Source organism: Carassius carassius, chromosome 12 (assembly GCF_963082965.1).
Source record: "Carassius carassius chromosome 12, fCarCar2.1, whole genome shotgun sequence".
NCBI classification, from domain to species: domain Eukaryota; kingdom Metazoa; phylum Chordata; class Actinopteri; order Cypriniformes; family Cyprinidae; genus Carassius; species Carassius carassius.
The window spans coordinates 31,737,130-31,757,513 of NC_081766.1; the positions used below are offsets into that span (position 1 = coordinate 31,737,130).

Sequence of the window (20,384 nt, forward strand, 5' to 3'; positions counted from 1 at the left end):
GTGATTGATTTTTTTCTTTTTCCCAAAAGCAATGAGGTAGCATGACAAAACGCTTTTATATCACATTAGGCCTTGGTATTTGACTTTTATTTTTGTACTTTTATAATTTGCATTAATATTTCGAATTAGCTTTTAATTTTAGAATTTCAGTTTTCATTTTAATTTTAGTTTAATTTTGGTTAATTCTAATTTTAATATTTTTATATAATTATTTAAGTTTTAATATTTTTTAAGGTTAGTAATTTTAGCGCTTTAACTTTTTTATTTACATTTATATTTTATTTTAGCTATGAGTGAACAAAAATAGTTTTAGTTTACTATAATAACCCAAAACAATAAGTTTTGATGAGTGATGATTATAAAGACATTTTGTGTAATTTTCGTAACATGCACTTATGACTCATTCAAAATTCAAAAGCAAGAACACATAAATCTCAAGAATCAAACATATTAAAATTAAGAATCAGTTTTGATTTCGTTTAGGCTTCAGGAAGTCTGTATCGTTGGATTCATATGAAATTGTACCATGTGATGTACGATTGTATCATTCAGTATCATTTATGTTCACTCATCACTAAGAATCTGTTTTGTCTGTTCAGGCATATGGAGGATATCTGGCCAGCCGACTATTACGCTCAGATGAAAATCCAGATATGTTTAAATTCAAAATCAAGTGTGGAACCGTCGTCTCCCCCATCACTGATTTCTCCTTATACGGTATGATGTCATATCCAGTGTTTAATCACACATCATTTATGTATACGAATAAAACGAATGGACTAATTTCAGTGCTACTGATGATCATCTGTCCTGCAGCTTCTGCATTTTCAGAACGCTATTTAGGATCACCGCAGTCCAGTAAGAGAGGATACGAGGTAATGCACACAACATGAGATGGCTGAGGGTCAGCTCAAAAAAATCTGTTACCAGTGCAGGGAAGTAACTAATTACATGTAATCTGGATTACAGATTACAGTTACTTTAAATGGATTACATGATTACAAATTATTCACACAATGGCAGTAAATTATTCATAATTTATTTATTCTGACTAATTATTTGTTTCTCTTTTAAATGGGATGCAGGAATCCCCATACTTTTTGTCAGTCAAACCACTTTGACCTAAATATTAGCTTGAAGTCCCGCTGAGATGTAAAGTTAATATTTCAAGTCCTGATGTTGGTTTTATAGTCATGCATTTATTTCTCTCGTTTTTTATAACACTAATCTCATTTAAATCTATAAACAAGTGATGTCAAAAGAATCTAAAAGTAATCCAAAAGTTGTCAGAATACATTACCTATAATGAGTAATCTTGAGTACATTACTGACTACAATTTGTAAGTAATCTCCCCAGCACTCTCTCTTATATATGGTTTTGGCTTGTATTTTTTCAGATGGCACGCTTAACAGACCACATGGAGCAACTGAGGGACAAACAACTCATGATAATTCACCCAACTGCGGACGGTGACCCTTGATTTAAACAAAGCTTCTTTATCTCTTAAATACGTGCTTTTCTTTCATTTTTTACGGACACTGTGTAACATTTCTTTCTGTTCACACAGAGAAAGTCCATTTTCAGCACACGGCCAAATTTATCAGCCATCTGATAAATGAGAAAGCTAATTATACATTACAGGTAAGAGCTGATCAGCTGCTATTTAAGCTCTCAGCTATTGACTCTTACGTTTCTGCTTTATGTATCATCTTTATTAGTGTTGTTTGTTGCATCGAGTGCCACAGTTACTGCTGAGGGTTTGTGGTCTGAAAAAGGCGCTAATTAATTATTACATTATAACTCGTTCTGTTCCATTTGTGCTGTACACTTGAATGACGCCTCAAATCATGTGACTCAGTGAGGAGAGATGTGATATTTTTACTCACTTCCTCACAACACCCTAGCAACTTCATAGCAACACACTTACAACTGCTTCGACACCCATAGCAATATACTAAAACCAGTGTTGGGGAGTAACTAATTACATGTAACGGCGTTAGGTAATTTAATTACAAAATTATTGTAACTGTAATTAGTTACAGTTACTAAGGAAAAATGAGTAATTAAATTACAGTTACTTATGAAATTTTTAACGATTACAAAGGGGATTACATTTGAATGTTTACACACATCCACATACAGATTTAACTGATTTCTTTCCCAAATTGCACTGACTATTCTGAGACATACCGCCCTGATAATTTCCGGGATGCGGAAATACAGTCTGGTTCGTAGAATCCAGTCATAAAAACAGAATGCCTAACGCGGACGGAATGTGCCACATTTTGGATGACTAAATCAAAAGTAGGTCAGTACACTTGAATCAAAACTTGACATCGACTAGTGTCTGTGAATATAAGGCCCCAAAAATGCAATATATGACTCCTGCACATTCTGCGTGTCTGTGGAAATCAGGCGTGGACTGGACACCGGGAGAACCAGGACAATTCCCGGTGGCCTGGCAGCCGATTTTGCCCGCTATTTTAATATCATTATTGTATAATTGCCTGCCGAATGTACTAAAGCGATCATTTGCGAATCCGCCATTTGATAATTAAATCTCTAATAAGTCATGAAGTGTTAGTCATGACTCGCGCGCTCTCCGCGCCTCCGCCAAACGGTTTGGATCAGACTCAGAGTAATCAATGCGAGAGAGAGAGAGAGAGAGAGAGAGAGGACTGCTGGAGCAGAGAAGCAGAACTACTGTTCAGGGTTTCAGGTCAGTTTCATCTGTAAAGATGCTTTTTTGTCTTAGTTTTTTTATTTAATTAATCAAGCAGCAGCACGTTGCTCATCAGTCATCACTCAAAATACTGTATAAAGGACATCATTATTATCTGTTGTAATGTTACAGTAGTAATTTAGCTGAAAAAAAAATTCAGATTTTTTTTTATAGGTTTAGGGGGAGCTACGACAGACAACAACACAACCCTTACGAAAATTTACATTTTAATATTTAACTATAAATCCAGAGAAAATGGTTACTATTGTTTAACTGTGATAACCAAAAATGCTAAATTATTTTACAAATGTATTTATTTAAAAATAAATACAAATCAATTTGCAAAAGAAAAAAACAAAAAAAACAAGGTTATTTTACTTTTATATAGGCTAATAAAAGCATGGTAATTTTTTGTAAGGGAAAAACATGACTCATGTACAGTATTAGGATTTTTCTATAAAGATATTGTAGTATTGTAGAGTATTGTATTGTAAAGTATAGTTTTGTTCAATCTTGAGTATTAAAGTCATGAGAGAGATGGATAACAGGGCAAAATAAAGAGACTTGAAGAGAAAAATGGAAGTGAAGGTGCAGTTCAGGAGAGAACTTTTAATTATTTTGCATGTCCCCAAATTAAAGATTCAAACCTTTTTTATGTCAGGTCCATACAAAAAATAGTTTTGTCCATGAATTTGTTTGTATGAGTTTGAATTTTCCAGTCTGATTTTTTTTCCCAGTCCGCCCCTCCTGTAAATTAATGGCAAAGACATGGTTTCATTTACTACACATAAGCCTACTGAAGCTCGCAGTGTTTTCAACCTCTGCTGCCTCAATATAGGAGTACACGAGCACATAAACATAATTTCTAGAACTGCTCTGTGTCACTTGATGTGCATTTTACTTATTTTGAGAAAACTATCATCATATACAGAGACAGCAGTTTCAAAAAAACACCAATGTTTCAGGAGTTTATTACACAGAATACGTCACATGCTTATTAGATAACTGTATTTAAGTTGATGTATATGCTTTTATTTATTATTCTTTAATTTTCACAAATTTATAAAAGTAATCAAAAAATACTCAAAAGTAATTAGTTACATTACTTTAATAAAGTAATTGAAAAAGTTACACTACTATTACATTTTAAACAGGGTAACTTGTAATCTGTAACCTATTACATTTCCAAAGTAACCTTCCCAACACTGACTAAAACCACCAAGACACCTCAAGCAACCCCATAGCACCCTTGACACCCTTAACAACCGCAGCAACATGCTAAAACACTCAGACACCCTAGCAACATGTTAAAAACACTCAGACACCCTTAACAACCGCAGCAACATGCTAAAAACACTCAGACACCCTAGCAACATGTTAAAAACACTCAGACACCCTTAACAACCGCAGCAACATGCTAAAAACACTAAGACACCCTAGCAACATGCTAAAAACACTCAGACACCCTTAACAACCACAGCAACATGCTAAAAATGCTTAAACACCCTTAACAACCACAGCAACATGCTAAAAACACTCAGACACCCTTAACAACCACAGCAACATGCTAAAAACACTAAAAAACACCCTTAACAACCACAGCAACATGCTAAAAACACTCAAACACACTTAACAACCGCAGCAACATGCTAAAAACACTCAAAGACACCCTTAACAACCACAGCAACATGCTAAAAACACTCAAAGACACCCTTAACAACCACAGCAACATGCTAAAAACACTAAAAAACACCCTTAACAACCACAGCAACATGCTAAAAACACTCAAACACACTTAACAACCGCAACAACATGCTAAAAACACTCAAAGACACCCTTAACAACCGCAGCAACATGCTAAAAACACTCAAAGACACCCTTAACAACCGCAGCAACATGCTAAAAACACTCAAAGACACCCTTAACAACCACAGCAACATGCTAAAAACACTCAAAGACACCCTTAACAACCACAGCAACATGCTAAAAACACTCAAACACACTTAACAACCGCAGCAACATGCTAAAAACACTCAAAGACACCCTTAACAACCACAGCAACATGCTAAAAACACTCAAACACCCTTAACAACCACAGCAACATGCTAAAAACACTCAAACACACTTAACAACCGCAGCAACATGCTAAAAACACTCAAACACACTTAACAACCAAAGCAACATGCTAAAAACACTCAGACACTCTAGCAACATGCTAAAAACAACCGCAGAAACATGCTAAAAACACTTAGACACCCTAGCAACAAGCTAAAACACTCAGACACCCTTAACAACCACATAGCAACATGCTAAAACACTCAGACACTCTAGCAACATGCTAAAAACAACCGCAGCAACATGCTAAAAACACTCAGACACCCTAACAACATGCAAAAACACTCAGACACCCTAGCAACATGCTAAAACTCTCAGACTCCCTTACCAACCATATAGCAACATGCTAAAACACTCAGACACTCTAGCAACATACTAAAAAACAACCGCAGCAACATGCTAAAAACACTCAGACACCCTACCAACATGCTAAAACACTCAGAGACCCTTAACAACCACATAGCAACATGCTAAAACACTCAGACACTCTAGCAACATGCTAAAAACACTCATACACCCTAACAACATGCAAAAACACTCAGACTCCCTTAACAACCACATAGCAACATGCTAAAACACTCAGACACTCTAGCAACATGCTAAAAACACTCAGACACCCTAACAACATGCAAACACACTCAGACTCCCTTAACAACCGCAGCAACATGCTAAAAACGCAGGTGCACTCAGGGCGTGTCCAAATCCACTGCTATTTTAACTACGGAAAAACGGTCCGTGCGCCGGGGTGCATTTTTGGAAAGGGTTACCCCTATTCTCTTAAGTAATGGGCGTAGCGTTCAATAAACCAATCACAGTGTCATCCCTTTAAGAGCGAGATGCGCTCACGCCAGGGCGGATCGCTATTTACATAGCGGAATTTGTTGGCGGAAAAGCTGAACGCTTCTCAAGCGAAGAAATCGATCTGCTCGTGCGCAAAGTTAAAGCACACAAGCAAATCATCTAGGGGACAAGCAGGAATCCACCAAAGCTCCATGCGATGAGTCAGTTAAACATATACGTGTCTGTATTGGCACAATTGTTCAATTAATTCGCCAATTTCATTCATCATTATAAGTAATAGGCTGAATTGCAAATAAGTAGCCTAATTCTAATACATGCAATGACTATCCATCATTACATTTTTATATTTATGTAGCCTACACAATAATATTCTTTTACACTGTAATCCTTTTGTTTTTGATATTTGGCATTTATGTGTGATGCATCCCTGTGTTTAATAAGCAAAGTCAGCACGCACTGTGGACCCGCTTCTACCAACGTCCTCTTTAAATAACAAAAAAAATTGCACCATTGCAACACACTAGCAACATGCTAAAAACACTCAGACTCCCTTAACAACCGCCGCAAAATGCTAAAAACACTCTGACACCCATAACAACCGCAGCAACATGGTAAAAACACTCAGACACCCTTAACAACTGCCGTAAAATGCTAAAAACACTCAAAGATACCCTTAACAACCACAGCAACATGCTAAAAACACTCAGACACCCTTAACAACTGCCGCAAAATGCTAAAAACACTCTGACACCCATAACAACCGCAGCAACATGGTAAAAACACTCAGACACCCTTAACAACTGCCGCAAAATGCTAAAAACACTCAAAGATACCCTTAACAACCACAGCAACATGCTAAAAACACTCAGACACCCTTAACAACTGCCGCAAAATGCTAAAAACACTCAAAGATACCCTTAACAACCACAGCAAAATGCTAAAAACACTCAAACACCCTAGCAATGTACGAAACACTCGGACGCCATAAGCAACATGCAAAACATTCAGAAATCCTTAACAACCACATAGCAACGTGCAAAAAACATCCAGACACCCTAGCAATATACTAAAAACACTCAGACACCCTTAGAAACATGCAAAACATTCAAACATCCTTAACAACCACATAGCAACATGCTAAAAACACTCAGACACCCTAGCAACATGCTAAAAACACTCAGACTCCCTTAACAACCACATAGCAACATGAAAGTAACACTCAGACACCCTAGCAACATTTTTAAACCACTGACACCCTTAACAACATGCAAACCATTCAGACATCCTTAAAAACCACATAGCAACATGCTAGTAACACTCAAACACCCTTAACAACCATATAGCAACATGCTTAAAACACTGACACCCTAGTAACATTCTAAAAATATTCAGGCATCTTTAACAACCACCAAGCAACATGCTAAAAGCATAGAGACACCACTAACGACATGCAAAAAAAGAACCATTAAAGCAATTTTAGCAACCACATAGCCAAATCACAAAAAAATAAATAAATAAATAATGAATATTGATCTGTTATGTTGATATATATGACAGATTTCTGAATAAAACAGAATATTCTCTCTCTCTCACATTCAGAAATCAGTCACATTCGTGTAGTAAAATGCTTGGTACTTGACAGAATGAGTGTTTTGTTTTCAGATCTACCCAGATGAAGGCCACTTCCTTCACTCAAAAGACTCACAGCTACATCTGAGTCAATCACTGATCAACTTCTTTGTGGAGTGTTTCAGACCCCCAGAGATACCGATTGAAGAAAAAGTGGAGCAGGACAATGAGGATGATGGTTAAAGTTCTGCTCAGATCCAGCACAAGCCAGCTTATAGCTCAATATGCAAACTCCTCCTCTCCATCCCCCCCATGGTAGTTCTGATGGGTTCCTCTTAGCCTCTGCATATACCACGCCCTTCAACTCTGATTGGCTCACTGCCTTCAGGAAATAATCTGAATGACTTGGTGATACAAGAACCTGTGGAGGTACATGATGAACCATTTCATACTCACAGCACCAAACAAGCTGTGTGAGAAAACCAGCTGGACGTCCGTGATTCGAACAAAACTCTTTTGCTTGTGTTCTGTAATTCATGCATTGCTGACAGAAAGCTTTAAGAGATGACAGCACAATATACAGAAGAATGATTGGCCGGAATTAAAAGCTGCAAATTTACTCAACAGCATTATTTTCCCTGCTTTGTAACATTCTGATGATTTCAAACCAGTTTAGGCCTTTATTTGGGTATAAATGTCCTTGTGAACCCATTTTTTTTTTTTTTGTCGTCAATGTTATCTTTATCAGGCCTATTCATGCTACATGAATTTGCACTAAATATTTCTAAAACCATTTCACATGTCAGTTGAATGTGGTAATTTACACACAAAAAATAACGAGCTGAACAAATGTGCATAAATCATTTACAAAAATGTATACAGGAATTTGTTCTACTCATTTCATGAGGCTATTTTGTTCCATCAAATGTACTGTTAAACAGTTGTTGTAACTATCCACATCAGCTTTCACATGAGGACACAATGACATATTGTTCATTTGTGAATTGGCCCATTCCGAAAAGTAATCTTTTTTTTTTTTTTTTTGAGTGCAGCTGCAAATGTGTATGGATATTCATTTAGTCACTGTGCCTTATTGGAGTAAACCTGCTTAAGACAGGCAGTCCATGAGGTAGGATGAATAATTTATGGACAAATTAGAAAACAATTAAGTTTTATGTTATGAAAGAAAACCATGCCACAATCCTACCAAGAATTGTTTTTACAGTCCTGTGTACTAGTTGAGTTGTAAAGTAATCCAGTAGATTAACTGTCAATACAGAATACATAGGACTAGTGTCTTTGGGCAGGTCTGTGTTTTATGCGTTTTCTTTTGTTTTTCTCATATGTGGTTACAGACGTCTTTGAGGAACGTTTTGCATAGAATACATTTTCTTGCTCTACAATTTGGCGTGGAAGCAAGATGGTTTCTTTTGTTTTAAAATATCTATTTATGTGGTGTTACTTTTCACAACTTGAATGTTCCTATGTGGTTCAACTGAATTTTATTGTTGTACGTGAAATCCTGTCATGTAAGCAGATGAACTGATGTGTAAATTACAATTGTTTTGGTCCCTACTTGTGTGTACCTTGTACATAAAGCATTTTGAAAGCTATTTTGTTTGTTTATTCACTTAAAAGCAAGAGACTGCAAAGTTCTATATGGCTGCCTTTATGCTCTTCACATTTATTGGATAACGTTTCAGTGTTTTGTTCATACCCCTTGTAGTGTAATTCTGAAATTGATGAGGAAATGAAATAATTCAACAGGACTAGTTATTTGTCCGACAAAAAAGGGTTTATTTTCCAGTGTTTTACAATGTGCGTCCACCATATGAGCAGACCCAGCATGATACAAACAGTTAGGGAAGCATTGTTCACACACAGGGAGACTGAAGACCCCAGAGATGATTAGCATGTTCACGTTCACTCTCCCAGGTTCCTTAACCTCACCTCTGTATCCTACAATACTTACAAAAAGAAATTGATGCAATAAAAATGACCGGAGGAAAAGGAGCAGCTAAAACACGTAATGGATATGTACAATTAAGTTACTTACTATACAGGAATATTTAAAATTCAAGTCTGGTTAAAATACCAAATGCAAAACTTAAAACAATAATGCATTAAAATAGTGTTAAGACCCAGGTGGAATGCTGTAGGAATGGAAGCATCTCATTTTTCCATGAATGAAGTGTTGAGTGTTTTTGTTTATAAAAGAAAAAAAAATTCTTTATCTTTTAAACTTCTTTTTTTTTATGTATCTGAGATGTGGCACCTTCAACAACCCCGAGATCAGTATTCAACACGAGGCACTTTCATGATCCAAAGACACCTGATTTGTTCTTTAACAATCCATTATTTTCCCATCATTTTTTCCAGCTTCATGTCAGAGACAGTAATCATGTCTCAGTAATCGTTACAAACAGTAACATGTACACTGCAAATAGCATCAGAAAGATGAAACTGAGATCCTTTTTGTCTTCTGTTATTTAAAAAGTGTGCCGAGTGTCTGCCATGCACTGCATTTAAAAAGGAAAACGAAACAGACACTGTTTCATATCACAGCACACAAAGCAGTCCAAACACAGGCAGAATAAACTATAAAAGCACAAAAAGGGGAAATATATACACTTCATAAATGAAAATGGCAGCTTGTTTAGTATTACAACAAGCAGATACATTCTTGTTTTGGTTACTGAAGGATCTATCGCAACACAGAGGGCCTCTTTACACTTCCAATAAAATAAATCTTTAATCAAGGATCAAGACACTCTAGTCTTCTCAACATACTACAATTCCAGACAACCTGCTCAGCCTATTCCTCAGTTACTTGCCTTTATCTTCCAAGCCGTTTAGATTACAACTGTTGCATGGAGTGACGCCTCAAATCTAAATTCTATATTTGCTGCAATTTGCGCTCTCCCAGTTTCCCAGCAATACTGCACTTCAGCCAACAGTGAGAGAGCCTCTGTTCACTGTACAACAATGGACCAGTACATAATTTCATTTCATTCACAGAAGGAAATATCACAGGATGTTTTAAAAACATTTCTTGCAACTCTCTGAGAACGCTCGACAGCAATTTCATACACTCTTTCTTACGATCTCACATTACACACACATTCTTGCTCATGATATCGACTCGTTGATGCCAACATGGCTTACAAGCATCACTCGAGTACCTTAAAACGTGTCGATACTCAAACACATGAGTGTTCACTCACACACACTTTCACAGGTACTGAGAGAAACGGGAACGGACCACTTGAGCTCCAGAGAGTTTGTGAGGGTGGGCATCTGCAGCCAGGCTTAGACTTTTGCCCTGAGCGACCGCTACATCTCCATTAAGGAGCTGACCCAAGTGGGAGTGCGAGGACCCAGCGGAGAACAGGTCCCGTGATCGGGAAGGGTGCAGGTCTAGTACGTCCAGACTAACTTCGGGGTTGCTGGCTCGGTGTCGCTCTCGAGCGATCCAGTCTCTGATGGAGAAGTCCTGTGAACTACACTTGGGCTTTAAGCGATCCATAGCTGAGAGCTCATTACCCTCGACTCTTTGCCAGTCCCCAATTACCGACAACTCGGCAAAGTCCCGCTGACCACCCATGGTGTGTCTGCGGCGGATGTTGCTTTTCCGTTTACTTCGAGTCTCGGGTGACCTGGTGCGCTGGGAACCCACCCCGAACATGTCATCTGCTGACGTCCTCAGCCGACACTTTAACCGGTCTGTGATTTTGATTCGCCACATGGGTTCGGCTCGCTCTGATTCGCTGCGAGAGGAAGAGCTCAGACTGCCGGAGGAGTGGCCTTTGACTGCCTCTAACACTCGCGAGAGTCGACTAGACTCCTTATCACTGCGGTTCCCATCGGCTGAAGACTCGCTGTCTGTCTTCTGCAGACTCCCTCTCTTGCGAGCCAGGGTGTCGCATGTGATGATTCGATGGGAGGAGATAAGGTTGGGTGTGATGGTGCCCTCCAGCTGTTTGCTATCTTCAGCCGGCCCGCTATCTCGGCCACCGGAAAAGACTGATAAATCACTCTCACTGTCCGTCTCCATAGGCCGCCCCTCACTAATGAGCTCACTTCTTTCATCGTCAGCATCATCCCCACGGCTTTCAGCGACAGACTGCACCTCCGGACTGAGGGCGATGGACTCCACCCCTGTGTGGAAGGTCATGGAGGAGGTGGTGGAGTAATCTGACGTGATAGAGCAGACCTCTGCTCCTGGGCCCATTCCTGTATTCTCCATCCAGTGGCCTGGTTTCTTTCTATGTCTTATCCTTGGTACTGAGGCCTGTGAACTGGCACTGTTAAGTGTGCCCAAATCCGAGACACATCCGTCGTCGTAGATGTAGGGAGGATCGGACAGGGAACTTTGGCGAGTCTTGTGATAACTATGTTTGGGCAATGCATTGATTTTAGGTGAAGAACAAGTCTCCTGGGGCAGATGTTCGGAAATGAGCTGCTTGTTTTCAGAGGTTAGGTCAAGGCTGTCTCCTGGGCTCTGCTCATCATCCTCTGTCCTTTCTATTGGGTCATCAAAACCAACTTCACTCTCAGCATCCTCAGTTTGTTCATCAGCAGGCCAATTTGGATCATTTTGCACTGGCAGATCCTTCTTAGAGAAACTAGCATCCAGGTCATCATCAGAGCTGCTCGGCTGAGGCTTGTCCTTAGGCTTTTTGCGTTTGCGGCTAGCAAAGATGGAAGTACGGAGGAGCTCTCTACTATATTGGTCCTTACCAGATCCCCAGGAACCCTGCTACAGGACCAAGCACATAAAGTGTAAGTTTACAATGCAATGTGATCAATCTCAGGGAATTGTCTTCGTTTTGTAAATACTGATTTTGTAATGATCTCATTAAAAAAAGTACTCACCTTTGATTTAGCAGAGTCACTGGTGGTTGAATCTAGTGGAACAAGGATAGAAAAAGGTAAGCAAGATATTTAAGTTGAATACAGCAGGGACAAAGAGCCAGAGACAAGGGGAGACTGGAATATAAATATCCTTCACCACAACAGCAGTGGAACAGCACAAACAGTGGAGTTATGTAGAGATCTGAAAGATGATGACACACTTAAGCCATGTCACAGAGAGAAATGGAGGAAAGAGAAATGAGTGATGTCAAGAATCTGGCAGTGTGCAGTAAGACAGGAGGCAGCTCATGCACACATTCGCATAGACAGTTAAACCGCCAATCACTGACAAACACACACAGAGAGCCAGAAGAACATGTCTACAGGCATTCTTTCCCAACTCGGAGACATCACCAAGGCTGGGATGGACATCCTTGAGAGTTGTAGCGATTTTGGTCAGAAACTGAATGATGCAGCTATTTTTTAGTGATGGCTGAGTGTGCTTTATTCTTTACTTTTGTAAACATACCTTATGGCACTTTTCCGCTGCACGGTATTGCTCGATACGGTTCACTTTTGGGGGGTTTTCCACTGGGTACAGTACCTGGTACCTTTTTTAGTACCACCTCAGTTGAGGTTACAAGTGAACCGTACTGTTACCAAAACGTGACGTGTAAACTCGCTGATCACAGATTGGCTGGAGAGAATTATCACTACCTGTGTCACTGAACTTGCGATACAAACACAAAAGAACCGCTGGATTTAAATCAGCACAGCCAGCGAAGGATAAAACACAACTGTTTTGAAGGAGTGCTCCTTTTTTTAACAACCAAATAGTTTTGTCTATTGCGGAAGTACAGACGTTCCTCTCGTTGATAGCAGAGGAGCGGATCCAGCGAGACCTTGATGGGATGACGCGGAATGAAAATGTTTTTTTAGGAGTCGTGGCTGTAGAGGCGCCGCAACTATAACGACACGTGAATAATCCTGCCCACTCTAAAGTGATACTTAACTGTAGTGGAAACGCAAACAGTGCCGAGCTGAGCCGTACCGTACTGAACTGAACCGTGCCGAGCTGACCACGCAGTGGAAAAGCGCCATTAGTTGGTTACATTGCATCAAGGGACTCATATGATTAATATGCATACATAATTAAGAAACTTGTTCGCAAAAAAACTTGGAAACATACAATTTTTGGATTTAGTCTAGGAAGTTTTTTTTTTCACCTGCTTCATTTTATATTTCATGCTATTTATAGTATTTTAATGCAATAAATGGCTATAGAACTCAGTGCACAACAACTATCAGGTCACATAATTGTGATCATTCAACTGTGTATTAACTGCAACAAGTTTAGATATGGGACATTTGAAATACAGGATAATAAGGTGTGTTTTTATAAAATATTTCACGTTTTAGCAGTCACCATGTTATATTGTGCGACCTGCACAATCTGCACTTCCACTGGTTGCCACTACATCCCGTCTCTGATCATTTTCATGACGTTATAGCGCAGAAAATCGCAGTTTCCAGGTAACATCAGTCTCTTGGGGAACCATGTTTGTGTTGAACCGTATCAGCTTGTCGGTGCAGAACATGGAGATGCAGAATGAATTAAAGCACTGAGAGACTATGACAAGGGACAACAAGGGTCAGATATGACAGGAGGGCAGAAAGGGGCTAAAGGGGCCAAAGCTATGAGGAGGAAGCGAGTCCTTACGATGGGCTACTTCACCACTCAAAAGCCCCTTTGCTCACTCTCCATCAAGAGATATTAATGCTTTTGAATGGTATGATTTATGCCGGCTCAGCCCCCCACCACACCCCTTCAGACATCATCAATGACAGTTACTGTACGCCACAAGACTGGAGGAAATCCTGAAGACCATACCATGCTAGAACTCCTTGTGGTCAGCTTCAGAGACAACGAGAGACAGCAAAGAGGCTTTTCAGACACATTACACCATCACAGCTCTGTATCCTCTCTGTTAATAATAGTCTTATAAGATATGAAACGTGCAACACAACGATGACAAATATCAACTTCTCTGACACTCTTTTTTTTGTTTCTTTTGTTTTCTGGTGGGTTTGTCCCGGATTCGCTTTCAATTTATAAGAATCGGGGATTTCTGCAGACTAGGCAGCTACACTGGGGACAACACTCCTCCTTCTTCCTACAGTCCCAGCTGTCCATCACAGACATTACAGAGTCCATCAGTGACATCACCGAGTGATAGACGCCGCCCACTTGGCCTGTGTCAAGATTGGGTAATGTGTGAGCAGTGCTGGACAGGGACAAGGGAGAAGAAAAACACTACAGACAAGATGGGTCAGACGGGTAATCCTTTGGTGGTTTATCATTGATTTTTCCATTTCTTTTGGGAAAGAACACGCCGGGTTAGCAAAAGAGAAAGGTAAGGAGGGAAAAGAACTGAAAGAAAAGGAGGAGTGGAGTCATAACGGAGACTAAAGCATTAGGGGAGGGATGACAATGAGTGAGATTCAAACCAATACAAACCAAAGCAAAAGGAGAATTCAGAAGTAATCAAAGCATTGAAATAAAGAAAAGTCTAAAACAATGGCGGAAGGTTAAGAAACAATTCAATGAAAAAAGGTTGATTCATAAGCTTCACATACATAGGAACTATTTTATCCAATTTTTTCAGATAGCTCATCAAATACGTTTGACCAATGCAAAATTGCTAAAATAGTTCACCTTTACATATGCACCAAGACATTTCTGGCAAGCTTGCTTTTGTTTTGCTCTAAACATTGACAGATCTAATGGAAAGCATGAGCATCTTATTATCATCTGAAATGCACTAAGAGAGTGTGAACATTCACACACAGTAACATCCTTTTTATGCAACATATTTTTATGCCATATCCATTCTACTAAACTCATATCCCTAGGCTGGAACAGATGGACTCTGAACACAAGATTACCTGAGACGTCTCCCGGTGACGGAGCAGTGCGGCCAATGTTGGTCAGCAGATGGTCAATGTTGGGCACAGGCTGAGACTGAACTGTGCTCTCTTGCTCCACGGTGGTCTGACATAAACAAGCAATGAGAGAGGTGAAATTCATACGTAATTAACATGAGCAATAGCGAACTTTAAATGCCATTTTGAGCAGTGTGTGTTCGAGCTTTTCAAAAAAACAAAAACAAATGTGGTCTTTTTCTTTTTAAAATACTCTGTGCAAATGATATGTTTTCTGAGCAGTGGAAAACATGCAAATGCTTGGGGCCTTGGTGAGTCTAACATGTCCATAAAGTGATTTAATAAATCCATGTGCTCTTATTTTCCAGCAAATTAGGACTTAGAATACATTTTTAATTTATTACTGAATGAAAGTGAAGCACAGAAATAAGGTGGAAGTGGTTAGTTTATTAGTTATTTGTTGATTTTTGTATTCAGCCTTTTAAAAGGCAATGCAAGTCACGGATCAGTATCCACAGCCTTTTAAAGACAGAGCATGGTGAGCACTGTATGCTATGAGTGTATGACCTGTGCACTCTACACTAAGAGTAAAAGCGGCTCTCATCAAGCTGCATGAAGCTATATTCAAGCAAGCATCTAAACTTGCCTCAAACCCTTGTTTCATAGATACCTGAAATGCAGCTTTTGTTCTGTAAAAATGAAATAATGCATCAGATCCGAACTCTCCTCGGGGTCCAAAAATATAAATCTGCCCTGGTAAGGGAGTAGGAAGGTTCCCGATGTTGTCTGCGACTAAATAGTTCTACAAAAGCGAGGTGTAACATGTGGAAATGGGACGATAGGGAAACTAAGAAAATGAGGATGATTTTTCTTAAGTCTCTGGGTCTTGGAGAGTGATAGCATGGTGATGTTTGTTTAGGGCTCAGAAATCCACTCAGAAAACCATGGCAGGAAACTACAGACTCACCTTTGGCTCTTCATCTCCATCTTCTGTGAAGAACCAATCATACTGTAGAAGAGCAAAGCAGATAGATAGTTATTAAGCAGAGTTCAGACATCGATTTACAGAGATGAAAGGAAAATGCTCTTACTTGCTGAATGAGCGTCTCAACGATCTTGTACTGGTCAGGCATGTGCGTGACCATATGAGTCATGTTGTCTTCAGAGGTTCGGACAAGAGTTGGGCCAAACACGATGGCCAAGTTACGTGGCTCCATCTATTTAAATAAATAAAAAAACCTTACGTTACCCAATCTGTAAGAGAAATTATTGACGTCACACAACAAGCATTTGTGCTTCCAGGTTCTTCAGACAAGCTGTGACAGATGAAAGCCACACTGCAGTTTTAATGATATGATTATATTATTTAATGTGTGTTAAACTGAACGAAAGTGATGACTTACAGTGAAGTAATACTATCTACAAAACCAGTTTAAAATGTATTGAAGTATTTTCATACATCAATTTTTTGTAATAGGCTGTTGAACAAAGCTCATACCTTGTTTTTCTCACAGTTTTCAGAGACAGTTTTGAGATGTGCAGAGAGGAACTTGAGCGTTTCATAATGATGGTCTGGCAACTCATGAATCTGGGCAGAATAAATATGATTTATACCTGTTATCTGTTGAGGATTTTATTGCGGATTTAAATAATTTGTCTTTCTCCAATCTAGTAAATGTCAGGGTTTAGTAAATCAACAGCAGTCTTCAAACAAACCATACCAGTCTCTTCAGTGTCTTTAACCGCTCAACAGGGTCCTCCATTCGATTGGCGTCAATGAAGGTGGAATATTTATCTAAAAATCAGAGCAAACAAGCATTATTAACATTATTAATTATACTATAAAAAAATACTTCAGCTGAACATACATCAAATCTATATATAATCCCCCCCTACCCGACACACACAATTTTTTATGCTTGGAAATTATGTCTGGTTTTCTATGACCATGTGAGCTATGACCCATGTTGTCCTCTAGGAGGAGTCCTTCCTCCACATGTCCGAAAAAAAGAGCTGAGATTTTCTTAGATATGAGATGCTCTCTACTAGAGAAAGCACACAGTATTCTTCATGATTTTTGTATAAAGCCAGAAGAATCATCTATTCTATGCCATCAATGGGTCTCACCATTAGTAAAGAGAGGCTCAGGAAGTTTCCTGAAAAAGGACTTGAGCAAACTGCTGATCACATTGAGATCTCGCCACTTCTGCTGAACAAAACGAAAGCATAAAGATCAGGTCTGTCTTTATGGTGGTACAAGCTCTCGTGTATTATATCACACAATACAAAGTGATTACTCACGTCATCCTGGATATCAATGTCCGTCATGCCTTTAGTGTCTAGCTCCTCCTGCATGCTCAAGATGGCATTGTTGTTTCCAGGGACTCTGTAAATGCCTGTGTACTCCAACCCTCTCTCCTCCACCAGCTTACAACACACCTCCACGATCAAAGGAACAAACTAGAACACAGTAATAAGTGTTATTTATAATACCATATGTCTTCACAAAACTCCAAAAGGAGGTTATTTTTCACCCCAAATTAAAATTTGCATTAAGAAAATGGAATCCATTTTTTGATCCATTCATATTTTTCCATTATGACATGATGGTTTTTTTACTTCTCAGTTCTGTAATTAGAGGTCGACCAACAGTGCACTTTACAGATGCCGATAGTTAAGATGGTTGATAATTACTCAACCGATAGTTTTAAAATACTGTATGAAAAATACAATAAAAAAAACACTTACTGAAATATTCTTTGTTAATGAATAAAAATAAAAAAGCAGATGGTGAAATTAACACTAGGCTATCTTTAAATATCTACACAAAAGGTCATAGCTTTGATATTACATACACATGGATATTGTATGTATACTCTCACACTTTAATTGCTTCTATTACAGAACATTTAATGTATATCTTTTCAAAATAACTAAATATGGCAGTATGGCAAAACACACACACTGGACAGGTCGTGTTCAGTTCAAGCAGCTGCCTTAAACAGTTTATTTAATCACCACCTGGGCAAAAGTTCACTTCAAAAATGATCAAAAAGAGAGATACATGAGTTTGAAGTTCAGCATTTTAAAAAAAAAGTGCAAGACGGACAGAAAGCGTGATCTACATTATAGCTCTGTTTATTAGAGCCACAGAAATACATACGTTTCACTTAAAAATGCACAATATGCAATCTTCCAGCCTAGGGTGAAGTCGTTATGTACATTAACAACGATTTGGGACAAATATAATGTAATTTAATGGAAAACTCTGTTTATGGTGCTCTGTGGCGTGGCACAATTTCTGTCAGCTAAATGAACATATTTTGCTTTCTCTCAACACTGCTTCAAATCTGCAACTTCGCTGGCTAACAAATGCATTAATGTGACCAGCTGGATATAAACTAACGCAAAATGATGGGAGTATTCATGACATTAAACATTTGAGTCAGACTTGCATGTTGTGCTGTCAATGTCCTCTAAGCCTTGACAGCAAACATACTGCTGTGCTTTCTCCACTAATGCAGCATCTAGTAAACAAATGAATTACTTACAGTATACAGTATACACACCATTTTGTTGACTGTTTTAAAACGCCACCTGTATTGTCCTGCTCTGTGCAGTCACGTGTCAAATCAAACAGCATGTGCTGTCAGTGATTACTGCCTCTAGAGGCTGCTCTCGCTCTCATTCTGTATCATCACAGCCAATCTTCTCTGAAAAACTATCGGCATGGATTTTTGATTGATAGTTCTGACAATCAACTATTGGTGCGGATTAATCAGCAAAACTGATACATCGGTCGACCCCTAACTGTAATATTTAAAAATAATAATAATTCCATTATACTAAAGATTTAATTGTAAAACAGATATATACAGAGGGAAAATACTAATAATGTCACAATGCAAAAATTTGCTTAAGTTTCTTCATTGAAAATCTAATTACATTTTTTCAATTTGCTCTTGACGTGAAATGTAACCTTGACATGTTCATCAAGTGAGTTTCACCCTTGCTGGTTAAATTTGCGTTATGCAGTAGTGCATTTGTAATCTCTTGAATTTCTTACTCTGTTTGTTTGTGCAGGAGGGCAATTATCCAGTCGCACTCCAAACGTGACGCCAGCGGTGGGCTTCTTATCTTGAGGCTTCTTCTTCAGTCCTGGAATTCCTCTCCTCCAGGCGGCTTTATCTCTCGGAGGACTGGAGTCATCTGAGACACATATCGCTAACATTAACATTTCACTGAGATTAAACACACTAGAGCTGAAACAACGAATCGATTTAATCGATTAAAATCGATTATTAAAATAGTTGTCAACTAATTTAGTCATCGATTCGTTGCTAAATAACTTATTTGCCGTAAGCGGCTCATTTCGTGCATATTTCAAATCTGCGGTGACCAAAATGTGGCAGTAATGAGCCACCGGAAGTTTTACTCAGCCAGTACAGCAGGAGAAGTAGCGAATAGCCAATAGCTGGCCTCGTTTTATGTCACGTGCTTCCCGAACAGCGTCTCTGCAGCATTCAGCGTGATGTGGGAGTACTTTACTTTGAGCCTTCAAAAAAGAAGATTAACCTGTAAACTCTGCACTACTGAACTGTTTAAGGGGCCGTTCACATATCGCGGCTTTTGCACGCTCATGTCCGTTATTTTCAATGTAGGCGCGCAGTATGCACGCTCATAATGGAAGCGACGCGGTCGCAACGCGCCTGTTTTTCCAGGCGCGTCCGCACCGCATCGAGTTAAAAACATCTCAACTTTTCAGAATGCGGCAAGCGCACCACGGGTCATGTGACAAGAACTAAATAATCAGCTTCATCCTTTCCCGTAACAACGTTAAAAGCTCAGCCATGATGAAGGAACAGCTGATCATAGCTGCATATGGATTTCCATTTTGAAATAAATTTAGTAGCAGAGCTACTGCAAGCGATTTTTAGAGCTTCAAATCCATTTATCCTTTGCTGAAATTTCCGCGTCTTCAAGGAGAGAGCACGTAATGGTTGCTTATCAAAGGCAGACGCCTCAGGGGCGCTTCTGCCCGAGCGCTTTGGAAAGGAGGAGAAAGCGGTGCGCCTAGCGTTTTCCACGCGTTTTTAGGCGTGATTTGTGAACGGCCCCTAAGACTTTCATTTGTGCAGATTCTCCAGTACAATGTTGTTTGCAAATGTTTAGTCGTAAAAGCTGATAACATTGCTTTTTAAAAGTTAACATTTAAAGCTTTACAAACATGTTCTGTGATCAGTTTGTAGTTTACCAGTTCATAATTCAGTCTTGCAGTCTAATTATGACTGAATGAGAGAGGTAAATGTTTAAAGATATTTGAAATGCACTTTTTTTTTCTGAGTATTCACTGCTCTTTTTCACACAGCAGGTTTTTTG

The 20,384-nt window shown here is 39.1% G+C and overlaps 2 protein-coding genes across 6 annotated transcripts in view; one reads left to right on the forward strand and one right to left on the reverse strand.

Moving 5' to 3' along the window:
- LOC132155256 (dipeptidyl aminopeptidase-like protein 6) overlaps nucleotides 1-8,821 on the forward strand; it is a 167,496-nt gene extending 158,675 nt beyond the window's left edge. For all 3 annotated transcript variants that reach the window (XM_059564135.1, XM_059564134.1, XM_059564136.1), the window contains 5 exons: nucleotides 600-717; nucleotides 817-875; nucleotides 1,398-1,470; nucleotides 1,569-1,642; nucleotides 7,302-8,821. In XM_059564135.1, coding sequence (XP_059420118.1) covers nucleotides 600-717; nucleotides 817-875; nucleotides 1,398-1,470; nucleotides 1,569-1,642; nucleotides 7,302-7,451 — 474 coding nt within the window. In that variant the 3' untranslated portion in view covers nucleotides 7,452-8,821. The remainder of the gene's footprint in view (nucleotides 1-599; nucleotides 718-816; nucleotides 876-1,397; nucleotides 1,471-1,568; nucleotides 1,643-7,301) is intronic.
- Nucleotides 8,822-8,981: 160 nt separating this feature from the next.
- LOC132155253 (rho GTPase-activating protein 21-like) overlaps nucleotides 8,982-20,384 on the reverse strand; it is an 84,448-nt gene continuing 73,045 nt past the window's right edge. For all 3 annotated transcript variants that reach the window (XM_059564132.1, XM_059564130.1, XM_059564131.1), the window contains 10 exons: nucleotides 19,072-19,214; nucleotides 17,307-17,465; nucleotides 17,133-17,211; nucleotides 16,727-16,800; nucleotides 16,504-16,593; nucleotides 16,097-16,222; nucleotides 15,973-16,014; nucleotides 15,009-15,114; nucleotides 12,084-12,115; nucleotides 8,982-11,967 (listed from right to left, as the gene is read on the reverse strand). In XM_059564132.1, the coding sequence (XP_059420115.1) occupies nucleotides 10,441-11,967; nucleotides 12,084-12,115; nucleotides 15,009-15,114; nucleotides 15,973-16,014; nucleotides 16,097-16,222; nucleotides 16,504-16,593; nucleotides 16,727-16,800; nucleotides 17,133-17,211; nucleotides 17,307-17,465; nucleotides 19,072-19,214 (2,378 nt within the window). In that variant the 3' untranslated portion in view covers nucleotides 8,982-10,440. The remainder of the gene's footprint in view (nucleotides 11,968-12,083; nucleotides 12,116-15,008; nucleotides 15,115-15,972; nucleotides 16,015-16,096; nucleotides 16,223-16,503; nucleotides 16,594-16,726; nucleotides 16,801-17,132; nucleotides 17,212-17,306; nucleotides 17,466-19,071; nucleotides 19,215-20,384) is intronic.